The 13,807-nt window shown below is 42.0% G+C and overlaps 1 protein-coding gene across 6 annotated transcripts in view; it reads right to left on the reverse strand.

The window, feature by feature from the left end:
* Positions 1–13,807, reverse strand: part of Pld5 (phospholipase D family member 5) — a 307,810-nt gene that overhangs the window by 72,716 nt on the left and 221,287 nt on the right. For all 6 annotated transcript variants that reach the window (XM_076914550.1, XM_076914552.1, XM_034520958.2 and 3 more), the window contains one exon: positions 4,997–5,124. In XM_076914550.1, the coding sequence (XP_076770665.1) occupies positions 4,997–5,124 (128 nt within the window). The remainder of the gene's footprint in view (positions 1–4,996; positions 5,125–13,807) is intronic.

Genomic DNA, 13,807 nt, shown 5'->3' on the forward strand with positions numbered 1-13,807 from the left:
TACATATATTTTATTAAAAGCATGGACTTCCACCCCCTCATTTACTTTAATATGCATGTGCAAACAAAATGGCTTTTCCGAGCTGCACAGGTAATCTTTCAACCAGTAAGGAAGAGCTAATTATTTGCTTCCCTTTGTTAAATGTTTTCTAAGCACTATTAATTATTCCCTGCTGTATTTGCGCTTGAATTGCCTTTTGCCTTTTCATTTACATTTCGTTCTTGATAACTGGTTACTTGAATTACTGGTGCACCCCTTCCCTAGGTGCTGGAGCATGCCTTGCCTTCAGAAGCTTGTAAATTCTAAGAAAAACATCAGCTCAGTGCCAGCACCAAATAGGAAAGACTGAGCCGCCTGCTCCTGCACTCAGTGGCCTGAGTGACTCCTGCCCACTGCACTCAATGGAGCTCCAGCTTTGCCTGTGACCTTTTCTGTGAATAGAAAAAAAAAAAAAAAACATCAGAAACAAGACAGACTCAAGGGCTGGGGAGATGGATGAGTCAGCAAATTACTTGCTGGGTAATCATGAAGGACCCCATTGTCATCCCTAATCCCTCAGAATACACTTTATATAACACCAGACAAGGTAGCATATGCTTGTAACTTCAGAGCTGGGGAGGCAAAGATGGGTGGATTCTCAGGACTAGCCTAACTGAAAAACTCCAGATAAAAGTGGGAGACCTTGTCTCAAAAGGTAGGGTGGGTTGTGGTAGGGTGGGATGGGGGAGGGGGAATAAGGATACCATCCTGAGGATCAACACATGCAGCTGGCCTCTGTCCTCTGATACATAACATGTATACATGTATACATGTGCATATATATATATATATATATATATATATATATATATATCACACACACACACTCAAATACACAAGAGAGGCACTCAAAGACAGGGTAGGTCTTAGTGACTTTTTCATTATAAATCCCAGGCTATAGTGACATCTGTGACTTGGACTCCTGTTAATGTCCACCAAGTGGTCATTGCTAGAAACAGCAGCTGTGATAAACTCAGCATCATTAGAGGCGTTATCACTGTTCAGGTGCTCCAGTGATAGTTACAGTGGTCCATCTCCTTACGTTTCTCTAACAGCCCACAGGACGTCAGGAATACCCTCTGAAGACAGACTGTCTCTACTGACAGTGTTGTCCTCTTCTGGTGGCCCAGCTCCAGGTGCTGGGAACTGTGCTACCTGCTCTCTCTGCTTCCTGCTTCATGGCCCACCAGTCACTGTGACACCACTCTGCCAGCTCTCTCTCCCATCAAATATTTCTTTCTGCTCTTGCTCACTGTCTGTATCACAGTGATTGCAGTTGCTTGAACTTGTGGCTATGAAACAGTTACAGAGCCCAGACCTCTGTAGGTTAGAGGTAGCCTTCAGCTCCAGATTCTATCTCAGTGTCCCTAAGTGTAGGCTTTAAGGATCTATAAAATTAACCATGAGAAGTGTTTCAAAGTCAATCAGGCATGATGACAGCCACACCCTCTCCATATCGCCTTAGCACACTAAAGAAATCTATATAAAGGAAACTTAAAATTTCTCAGTCTTTGTTGGTGAGAGTCTTTTTCCCAGGCAATGACCAAGACCGTGTCCCTGAAATGACACGCTATAATATACAGCTTAGAAAATGAGTCAGTGCCAGATTAAAAGCCCCAAGATTAAAAGCTTATGATCCAACTTATCACTCAGGTCCTGGGCTGGTCAGGTGGTTGGTTCCCTTGCCATGCAGCAGGAGGCTGAGCAAAGTGCTGAGTATTGAAGTCTTCCTCATTGTACTGGGAGGCTTTGTGTGTCAACTTGACACAAGGTGGAGTTATCACAGGGGAAGGAGCCTCCCTTGAGGAAATGCCTCCACGAGATCCAGCTGTAAGACATTTTCTCAATTAGTCATCAAAGGGGGAGGGCCCATTGTGGGTGGTGCCATCCCTGAGCTGGCAGTCCTGGGTTCTATAAGAAAGCAAGCTGAGCAAGTAACATCCCTCAATGGCCTCTGCATCAGCTCCTGCTTCCTGACCTGCTTGAGTTCCAGTCCTGGCTTCCTTTGGTGATGAACAGCAATGTGAAAGTGTGAGCTGAATAAACCTTTCCTCCCCAACTTGCTTCTTGGTCATGGTGTTTATTCAAGAATAGAAACCCTGACTAAGATACTCATGTAAGTTCTGCTCTCCCCATCCCTACACTCCCCTGGCCAAAAGCTGATTTATTTTCATGTGTACCTTTTAATTTCTTCCACAATGAAAGTAGCTATGATGAAAATGTGCACATGCTCAGGGTTTAAATAGGCCTATTTTTTGTTGCATTCTCACTAAAGAACACTATTTAAATAACTCCATATAGTATAATACAATAATTTTATTAAAGAACAATACTTAAATTTCTCTCCCTTTCCTAGTTGCCAGGTTCTTGATGTCAATGGACCTATTGAATCCCACCTTTTGACTCCAAGCTAAGAGGTTTGTTCAAAGACTATAAATGTAACTTTTTCTAAAAGCCTGATTTTCATATTTCCCTCCCCAGCTTCTCCCATTTCAGCTTCTCGCCTCCAGAGCCTGAGACTGCTGAATGCCTTCCTTTCTTGAACTAGCTGGCCTTTTGTTCCCTTTTTGCAAGCTACAGTTTCCTTTTCCTCCCTGGTGTGTTGAGGTGCTCACAAAGTGAGAAGTGTACAGAGGTGTTCTTTCTTCCCGCAGGACTCCTTGTGGGCTGTGGGAATTCTAAAGGAGTCCTTGGGAAAAAAAAAAAAAAAAAACCAACAGAAGCAAACATATATGCAGGGCCTCCAGGGCTTTGGAATCTAACCCTGAGATGTAGGGAGTTTGCAAAGCTTCAGAAATGAATAAGAGATGCCATTTCAGGGCCACCACGTTGCATATTGCTGGGGCAATGCAGGGCATGTTGTTGGATGCAAGCAAACGGGATTTCTGAAAGAATTACGACTTGATTTTTCTCACCCTAATGAAGTAATATAAACATAGTTTTCAGTAAGCATATCTTACTTTTAAAAATTAGTGGTGGTCAAGGTCAAATAAAAGTGAAAACTTTAGTATTGAAGGGCATAGATTTGAATTTTAGCGTCACCATTTCCTCTAAGGTCACAGGACCCCAAACTGACCTATGGCCTCTCTTCCACTGTAGAATGAAATGATGGTAGAATTACTTACAAGTAAGAGACATGGTGAAAATGGAAGGAACTTGTGCCCTCCATGTGCTGAGAGAGAAGCCTGACATAGAGAAGGGCCAAGGTACAGAGAAGTCGGAAGATCAGCTCTGATCATTTCTGTCACTTAGCATAGATTTCAGAGACCATTATTAGCAACAATCTAGATTTCACTAGAAAAACTCACAAAATGTAAAGCTGATGGTGCATACCTTTAATCCCAGCACTTGGGAGGCAGAGGCAGGTGGATTTCTGAGTTCAAGGCCAGCCTGGTCTACAAAGTGAGTTCCAGGACAGTTAGGGCTACACAGAGAAGCCCTGTCTTGAAAAAAAAAAAAAAAACCAACCAACCAACCAACCAACCAACCAACCAAACAAGAAACTCTCATTGTTTTTCTGTATGTTTTCTTTAGTGTTCAACAAATACAGAACAATGTCCTTTGCTAGGGGCAGGCAACACAGATACAACAGACAGACATCAGACAGACAGACAGACAGACAGACTGACAGACAGACTGATGCATGCAAACACATACACACACACACACGCAGAGACAGATAGATAGATAGATAGATAGATAGATAGATAGATAGATAGATAGATAGACAAAAAGACACAGCCATGTGATACATAAGCACAGCAGACAGGCAGCAGAGACAGGTTAGACACAAGAGAGAACCTACAGACTGGCTAGTAATCACAGAAAGATGGATGACCCATGGAAAGAAATGAGAATTCAAATTTGGGCTTGCTCTAGATCATTCTATTCTAGAGGAAGCTTGGTCTTATTTCTTAATGTGATATCAACACACTTAGTAAGTTTTCTTTTAGAAGTATACCAACACTTCAGTGCAGAGGAAAACAACTGAGTTGCTGACACCCCATTTACATACTGCCTGTTTCTTCTATACCTGAGCGTGCTTGCCTGCCTCACCATAAACTAGGAGAACCAGATGAAGAGAGGGAACAGAAAAGACAGAAGCTTAAGAAGGTGAAGGAACGAATGGAACCAGAGAGGCAAATGGTTAGGTACGTAAAGCAGTCAGTACTCACACCACCTCCCATGCCAGTTGCCATCTTTCTCTGTGGGTCAAAGAATTACTGGCATCTTGGTGCTGTCTCTCCTTAGTGCTCCTTACCCAAAACCTGGCTAGGATGGGCTTGTGTGGGCTCCGCAGTATAAGTGGTCAGGTGCCTGAAGCACCCAGTGACTAGGAGGTTCTCATTCCCATAGACACACCGGAACACAATAGTTTTATAATCCTCTGTGGATCAGCTCTGGCCAGCACAAATATATGAAAATTAGAGGACTATGCAAATTTATCTTCAAGACATTTGACATTAATTGGCTGTGAAGAGTATGATAACATTTCCATCTTAAGATTATCATACTCCACATGACTTCTGTCCTAAATCACACTGTTTTGTGTTAAGCTGGCATGGTTTCCCACCTCACTGATGGTGCAATATCATCCCTAGTACTGGAGTCTAGGTACTATAACCCATGTGGAACTTGGTCTGAAGATGCTCACAGTAGCATCTGAGTTCCTAAGCTTTGACCCAACGGTGGTCATGTTGTTTATCAGATAAAATGATTCTCCCTAGGAAAAGTTTGTCTTTCCACATTAAACAAAGTCAAGCCTCTTGGAAACAGGCAGCTAAACATAAGAAACACTGGATTAGGGAATGTACCTCAATGGTGGAAAGCATGCTGAACTCAGTCCTTGGCATTCTAAATTAAAAAAAAAAAAAGCTGTAACTATCTGAGAGCACTCTTTGGAGGGAGACATTTTGATGGTCACAGACTTAGAGTTTAGGTATAGTGGGTCGATTACCTGTCCAAGTGATCGCCAGTCTAAACCTGCACTGCCGATGTACACATGTTGTTTGTCCACAATCCAGAAGGATGACTGCAGCCGGCCCTTGTTGTAGGCGGTCATGTTCATGTATGTCACCTCAGCACCTAGGAGGTCAAGCAGACTCCAGTCAGCCTCCACTCTCAGACCCTGCATCCATCAGCAATCAGCATCTACAAACACTGGTACCCAGGGCTGTGCTGAGCACAGTGGATACTGGGGGAGCCAGGTACTTGCACAAGGCTTTGGAAATGAAGGCTCTTATAATGCTATATTGCTCCCCATGCTAAAAGAAATAAAAGCATTTGCCATGTTTATACAGAGAAGGTTTTGTCCACAGTGACAAGACCATGGCTTCTCAAGTCATGCTGATCAGCAAGAAAACCCCATTCCTGCTGGTTACCTGGATGATGAGGTCAGTACAGCACACACCTCTTCCTTAAGATTTTGGAATAATGGCAATAAAATTAGTAATTTTTCAAAGAACATTTCATTTACTGTTACGTCTGCCCCAGTAGGAGACCAACTGGCTCATGTTTCCCATCCCTTATTTTATGATTTTGCTCTTTCCGTTGCCTTTGCTTGCTTCCTCACTTACTATGTCACATTGTAATTGGGATTTCATCTCTTCTTGCCCTTTCTTTAATACTTCCTAATTCAAGCCGTGATTCTCCAGGTCTTAATAAGATAGAACGCAGAGCAGTAAACTGTCACTAAGACTGATACAAAAATCAAAAACACTCCAACAGCTGGATGTGACCAGTTGTTTGAATCAGAATGTGGTACAATCTGCTGTCCTGTCTTGAAATATTGCCCTCCCTTGTGTCATTCTGACACAAGGCCATTGTAAGTGTATTAAAGTAAATTCTCTCGAAAGAGCAGGCTTACATGTATGTAGATAATGAACTAAGCGAGTCTGTTTTTAGATATTCAGAAGTAATGAAGAGAACACATCCCACTGATACATCTCCTTGTGAGGCTCATGATTACCAGGGATATATAACATATAACATCACACACATTAGGACACTGCTGGGATAATTGAAAGGAAAGAAGATTGGGGGAATGTACCCCAGTGGTAGAAAGCATGTTGAACTCAGTCCTTGGCATCCCAAATTTAAAAAAGAAATGCTGTAAGTGTCTCAGTGCTCTCTGGATGCAGACATTTTGATGGCCACTGATGTTGGTTTACACATGAACCTGGCCTCTCCCAGGGAAAACATAAGATATGCTTCCTGGCAAGGATGAAAAGAGGAGCCATAGAGAAGCATCAGGGACACAGGGACACCCAAGCAGATTTTCTCTGAGAGTGGACCATCTTTGTTCTTCCTGTCCCTTTTCATTCTGGAAGCAATGCCTATGTGGTTCCTAGCTTGTAGTCATCCTGGAGGTGTAAGAACAGCTGAGGAAGAGTGGTAATTCCCAGAAGAGGAGCCACCAGGTAGAGCAGAATTTAAACATCAAGAGGTCATCATCCATGACAACTGTGGAGGGATCTGAGTCTGCTTGGAGGGGACATAGAGAACAATGATGTTTGTCCTTGGAGATGGCATAGGTCTTCTATGCCAGAGTGCCACAGGGGCTTAAAACAACTGAATGTCTCACTTCTGGGAGTTTGCAGTCCAAACTAAGGATGATCTTGAGTGTAATGGTGGAACACTTGCCTGGCACACATGAGGCCCTGGGCTGTTCTCAGCATTGCCAGACCAGACCAGACCAGACCAGACCAGACCAGACCAGACCAGAACAGAATAGATCAGACTAGATCAGAACATACTAAACCAAACCAACTCAAGCTACCTGAGGGAAGTCTAAACTCAAAGCTTTGAGGAGGGCCACATTTCCTCTGATACTAGTGAGAATCTCCCTTACCCCAGCCTGGCTTCTAGGTGCTCTTGGCTTTTGGCTGCAACACTTCAGTCTGCCTTTCTTTTCTCTTGTTATCTTCTTCCTGGGCTTATTTTCTTATCAGGACACTAGTCACACTCCATGAAGGACCAGCCCTTCCATAGACACCTCATTTAAACTACTTATATTTGCAATAGCACTAGTCTCACCTAAGGTGACTTTCTTTGGCACAGAGGGAAAAGTCTCCAGTGCGTCTTTTAGGGAATGTAATTCAACTTTAACTGGCTGTAACTTTTCGACAGTAATAAAATGGCCGGCACTGAAAGAAGGACATTCCCTTCTTCTGCAAGAGAACAAAGGCACCTTTGGGGCCTGGCCCAGATTCTATCTGTAGTACCTAGCTCCAGCCAAATTCTTTTTATCCTGTCTAGAAACAATTTGAACTCTCTGAGATATTGTCTGCCACTCATACAGCATTTAAATCTTGGCTGAGGACCAGTTGTTATCTTCTGGGTACTCTTGATTAGGTTCTAACTTACCCATCTGTTCTTGCTAGGTCGGCTGAAGTCCCAGCTCACTAAGCCACTGGAGCTAAAACGTCTAATCTGAAAGGTCCATGGAAACTCTCCTCTTTGACTTCACCTCATGCTGCTTACATGTTGCTGCATATTGCTAAGTGGAGCAACTTCACTTGCAATTTAGACTATATAGTTTGCATTTGGAGTGCATTGGGACTTGGCTGAACCTCTGACTATAGCCTCTGTAGATACTTACAGATACCTAAAATTATTATGTTACAAAGAAAGTGACTTTTCTTTGGCAAATGTTTACTATATTAGACTTCTGGATAAAAGTCAAGATAAAAGGTATAACCTGACTGATTACAATTCAGGCTTGCTAATGTATTCTCAGATCACCCAGGCTGCCTCAGGAAAGCACTCTAAACTGGACAGTTATAAACACCGAGATTTCCTTTGTATAGTGCCAGAGGCTGAGGGGCTCAAGATCCAGCCATCATTTGATTCACTATTGGCCACGGGTCTGCTTTCTCTTTCATAGATGTCCTTATTTTGTCTTCTCATAGTGGAAGTGGCAGACAGCTGCTCTCAGGTCTGTCTCTCTGTATCTGTCTCTAATTAAAAAGGCCTCACTATGTAGCCAACATTGGCTTCAAATTCACAATCCTCCTGCCTTAGCTTCCAGAGTACAGAGACTAGAAAAATGTATAACCTCATCTAGGGTCACTAATCTTATTTTAAAAAGTTTCATGTTTATGATTCAATAACTTCCTAAAAATGCTGTTTTCTAAAACCATTGCCTTAAATGTCAGGATTTCAACATAGAAATTTTTCACAGACCAGAACAGTGCACTCATTACAATAACCAGGACATGGTTCATTTGAGAGAGATAAGAAAGGAACAGTCCTCATCACTGTAGGAGGGAAAACCATGAGAAGGCTGAGACCAAGAAAGACAGTGACTGATTCATACTTATTCCAGGGCTAGAGGCACTCTTACAAAAGTGGGGACCAAGCAATACATAATAATATCATTTCTCTTTTGTTAAACTTCTCTGGAGGACATATTGCAATGTCTGGGGACATTTCCTAGATTGCAAGCCTCAAGGGAATATTATTACCACTCAGTAAATAGATTGCTAAATATTCCTCAAAGTGTAGACTAAGCCTCAGAAAAGAGTCACCTAGTCCTCAGCGTCAATCAATCCCTAGGATGAGAAATCCTGTATATAGCTCTGTGTGTGTGTGTGTGTGTGTGTGTGTGTGACCCTGTATCCCTGCTGTTTCTATAATCATATTCAAAATTCTCTGCCCAACATCTTCTTGCTCGTAAATACGTATTTTCTCATATATGAAGTGGTTCTTCGGAAAGTCAGTTATATTGGATGGTGTTTTTTGGGGGCAAACACATGAAGGAGCATTTCATTGAAGCAGACATTGGTGAAAGACTAAGGCAGACTCATGAATGAATGTTTCACTAAAGCAGACACAGGAGAAAGGGTGTTCTGCTAAAGCAAGCTCATGAAAGGACACATGATGAAGGAGTCTTTGCTAAGGACATGCAAGTATTGGTCTGCCTTACATTGCATAGTTGAGCTGCATTGTTGGGATTCCATAGAGAAAAAGGCACCAAAAAACTTCTGGTGGTGTGCTGCTGCTTCTTGCCGTTTCTGCTGACTCAGGCTGATTGGCAGAGTGATGTCAACTGAGACAGATGCACATGCTGAGCCAAGACTAGTGGAGGACACGTAGTGTTTGGAGAGAATATAGAGGGCTTAATGGACAGTGATGGAGAGGGAGCTAGGCTTGCTTATAGAGCTAGCTGTGCAATGCTTGTTAGTCTTGCATCTTCACTGATCTTCACTTTGCCTCAAGAGGCACAACTGAAAACATTTCCTGGTGTTCCTCCTTGGTCCCTTCTGCTGACTTTTGTTGAGGCTGAGGTCTGGCTGTCTCTGCTAGGTCGTGCCACCATTGCTGATTCATGTTTGCTATCCTGACTCTACAAAACTGGACTGCTGGTGTGTTTGTGAGTGGATAGAGCTGCCTGCTGCTGCTAACCTGTGAACTGAACTGTCAATTTCCAGACAACATAGACAGTAGGAGTTGCTCCAAAGAACCTTGCTAAACAGGTCCACTGTCCTCATATCCTTTTTCCCCACTACCTCTGGTGGGTGGTGGGCTAAAAGGGAGGTTAAAGGTTTAAGAACCATCATTAAAAGTTTGCTTTGAAAAAAATTAAAAGGTCTGGGCTTGAGCACTGAGCAGATCCCGGATGGCAGCTCTGCCCCCAATCGCACAGAACCCAGAGGAAGCGGGGCTCCCAGGAGCTCTAACCCAGACAGTATCTTAGGTAAGCAGACAGCAACGCTCGCCCCAAACAGGGAGTAACTGGGACCCACAAGGACCCAAGAAATCACTCCTGGCCTGGAGCACTGGTTCCTTCCAGTCTGGGCCAGAGCACTGAGCAGATCTTGGACAGCAGCTCTGCCCCCTATCTCTAAAAACCCAGAGAAAGTGGGGCTCCCAGGAGCTCTAACCTGGGCAGTATCCTGTCTGCACCTGAGAACTGAGCAGATTTTGGGCCCCAGCTCTTATCCCAGTAGTAACAACTATCCCACACAGTTCTGATACAACCAAGATAATAGGAAAGACAGGCTCCAGTCAGAGACAGGGCAGGTAGCACTAAGGAGATAGAAGAGAGAATCTCAGGTGCAGAAGATACGATAGAAAATATTGACACAATTGTCAAAGAAAATGCAAAATGCAAAAAGTTCTTAACACAAAATATCCAGGAAATCCAGGACACAATGAGAAGAACAAACCTAAGGATAATAGGTATAGATGAGAGTGAAGATTCCCAACTTAAAGGGCCAATAAATATCTTCAACAAAATTATAGAAGAAAACTTCCCTAATCTAAAGAACAAGATGCCCATAAACATACAAGAAGCCTATAGAACGCCAAATAGACTAGACCAGAAAAGACATACCTCCTGTCACATAATAATCAAAACACCAAATGCACAAAACAAAGAAAGAATATTAAATGCAGTAAGGGAGAAAAGCCAAGTAACATATAAAGGCAGACCTATCAGAATTATACCAGACTTCTCACCAGATACTATAAAAGCTAGAAGATGCTGGACAGATGTCATACAGACCCTAAGAGAACACAAATGCCAGCCCAGGCTACTCTACCCAGCAAAAGTCTCAATTACCATAGATGGAGAAACCAAGATATTCCACGACAAAACCAAACTTACACAATATCTTGCCACAAACCCGGCATTACAAAGGACAATAGCAGGAAAGCTCCAATACAAGGAGGGAAATTATAACCTAGAAAGAGCAAAAAAGTAACCTTCTTCCAACAACTCCAAAAGAAGATAGCCACACAAAGATAGTTTCACCTCTAATAACAAAAATAACAGGAAGCAACAATCACTGTTCCTTAATATCTCTTAACATCAATGAACTCAATTCACCAATTAAAAGAAATAGGCGAATGGACTGGATACATAAACAGGACCCAGCATTTTGCTGCATACAGGAAACCCACCTCAGTGACAAAGACAGACTCTACCTTAGAGTAAAGGGCTGGAAAACAATTTTTCAAGCAAATGGTCCTAAGAAACAAGCTTGAGTAGCCATTCTAAAACATCCAGCCCGAGAACACAAAGGGAGGGACTCATGGCTCCACCTGTATAGGTAGTTGAGAGTGGCCTTGCCAGGCATCAGTGGGAGTGGGCGGTCGGCCTTGTTACCTGAAAGTTTGGATTCCCTAGTGTTGGGAAATTGCAAGAGCAGGGAGGCAGGAATAAGAGGATGGTGGAAGCATACTCTCATAGTAATTGGAGGAGGGGGGGATGTGGTTAGGGGTTAGGCATCAGTGGAAGTGGAGGGCCTTGGTTCCTGAAAGTTTGGATTCCCTTATGTTGGGAAATTTGAGAGCAGGAAGGCAAAAATGGGAGGATGGTAGGAGCACATCCTCATAGAAACTCCCAGAATTATATGGATTAGACATGACAGAGGCAGTCTGCCAGAAGACTAGATTCCAGAATTCAAACAAAAAATTATCTTGATACTAAAATTTGTTTTGAGAACTGTATATTGCTGAATACACAGCCTTGGTGTATCTACTCATCAAGCAAGCTGAGCAGAACTCCTCAAACCTCTGATGTCCTGGAATTCCAGCTGAATGCAGTGAAGACACAGTGTCAGAGGCTTATTAATTTACTCTTCCCCCTGCCCCTCTTCTAATATCTCAACACCCATAATCAGCTTGAAGAAGTTAATGAAGAGTTGGTGCCCCTATTCCCTGGGCTTGGGGACTGAGGTGGTTAATATTGGGCTGTCTTTCTAGGGAAAAGTTGCGGTTTTGTTGGAACAGGGAGGATTAGCTAGGATTTATTGCATAGCCATAACCTACTGGTAGAAATATGTATAACTGTTATTAAGATGAAGTTATAATTTCTTAAATGGTACAAAATTTACCTTGATTTCAAATTTAAGTTTTTCATTGGTACAAGCTTCTTACTGACATAAAAGTGAGATGAATATCGTTACTCTCATAGGCATTGTGCCTGTATAACACATTTAGGAATACAAGGCTTAGACCCAGTCCTTCTTTAACTTTTCTAACTGATTTGAGATAATTAGCCTGTGACTTAAGGGCCTATGGCAAATTCATGTCTTTGAGTTTATTGTTAGGGTGTTTTCTATATTTTCTTTAGAAATAGCTGAGAGGAGTTAACAGACAACAGTCCAGATTACCTTACATGGATAGTTGGTTTTCAAAACATCAGAAATCCACAGAATTGACATAACAAACATTTCTGTATTAATGTTCATTTTGATTAGAGACCTGTCTGTTTCTGATAGCTTCCTATTTTGGATTCTAAGAAGAATTGAGCATCTTTGGAGTTATTCCAATTGTGGTGACACAGCCATTAGGCAAGAACTGCCTCTTTCCATCTACAGACAAATAACTGTCCAGAAAAGGACACACTTGTAGAATAGTTGACTGATTATATCTGCCAAGACAGAGTAATCAGCCCTTAATAATTCTGCATCACTAGGTCTGTCAGATGATCCTGGGCCAAAAGGCTGAAGATTTGATGCTCCAACGTTCTGTAGTATAAGGACTATCCAGGTGTTCAGTGGTCTCTATAAATTGGCTAAGTTTTAGAAGCTATGTTTTGTGCTTCCCATAATTTCAGTTAACTCAGTCATTCTGGATTTCTGACGGGGTTGAAAACTTATAGTCTCATAGCCAATCCTTGCTATTTACTTTGAGAGAAAAGATTTGAGTGGATGGTTTTCAGCTGACATTCATTCTAAAGCCAAGAAAAAAAGCCAGGTTCAGAACTAAGTCTTTTAGTTAGGAGAGATGACAGAGGTTCTGCTTAGCCAATAATATGATGGACTGGTTATTAGGTCTATCTTGCACCTTACTGACATAAATTGGTATAGTTATGCTCTAACTGTATTTTGAGAGAAAAGTTTTATTTTAACAGGAATGGTGATATGTAGGAGAAGTTAAGGTGGGACGAGTACAGAGAGGAAGAGGGGGAGAAGGAGAGGAGGAGGTAGGTGACAAGAGAGAGAGAAATGGGGTTGGGGGGACAGACATGGAGGAGGACATTCACATGTCTTTGCCAGTCAAAGATAGTTGATATATCTAGGTTGGTTATTGGGTTACACTTCTGATTGATATTGAGCATTAGCAAACTTATAAAGCCTTTGGTTAACATTAAAAAATTATATAAAAACAAAAAGGAGAAGGGGACATAGGATAGGGCTTTTCTAGGGAGGGGAAATGGGGAAAGGGGATGGCATCTGAAATGTAAATAAAATATCCAATAAAAAATAAATTAAAAAAAATAAAAGAAAGAAAAAAAGAAAAAGAAAAAATTAAAGTTACACACATTATATATATATATATGGGTCCCAAATAGCAATACAAAAATATCTTTGTCACTAACTTCTGAACCAGTGACTAATGAGCCTCACACTATATCAACAGGAGTCACATCAGTTATTATAGATTCTGGAAAGGCTTTCAGATGTTTCCTGAAAGATGTTTTCACAGGTCTGTGGCAGAATCTATCTTATTAATCTATCTTCTCCTCAGAAAAGGATCACAGTCAGTCTGTTCTTATAAGCTTCATTTGTATTACCCAGCATGATTCAATCAATTTACTTCATAGCATTTAGAAGTCATTGGCTTGAAGGCTAAAGGGGAGTATTGAAGAGTATAATGACACATTCTCTGCTCTCAAACTGTTCAGTAAGGGATAGGAAACTTTAAAAGTGTCAGTTAAAACTCCAGTCGTGGAAAGAATGAATCCTGGGCTAGGGAGATGGCTCAGTGCTTGAAGCATTTGCCCCACATCCCTGATGGTATCTCACACTTGCAATTC

This window comes from Arvicanthis niloticus, chromosome 16, assembly GCF_011762505.2.
Source record: "Arvicanthis niloticus isolate mArvNil1 chromosome 16, mArvNil1.pat.X, whole genome shotgun sequence".
In the NCBI taxonomy this organism is placed as follows: domain Eukaryota; kingdom Metazoa; phylum Chordata; class Mammalia; order Rodentia; family Muridae; genus Arvicanthis; species Arvicanthis niloticus.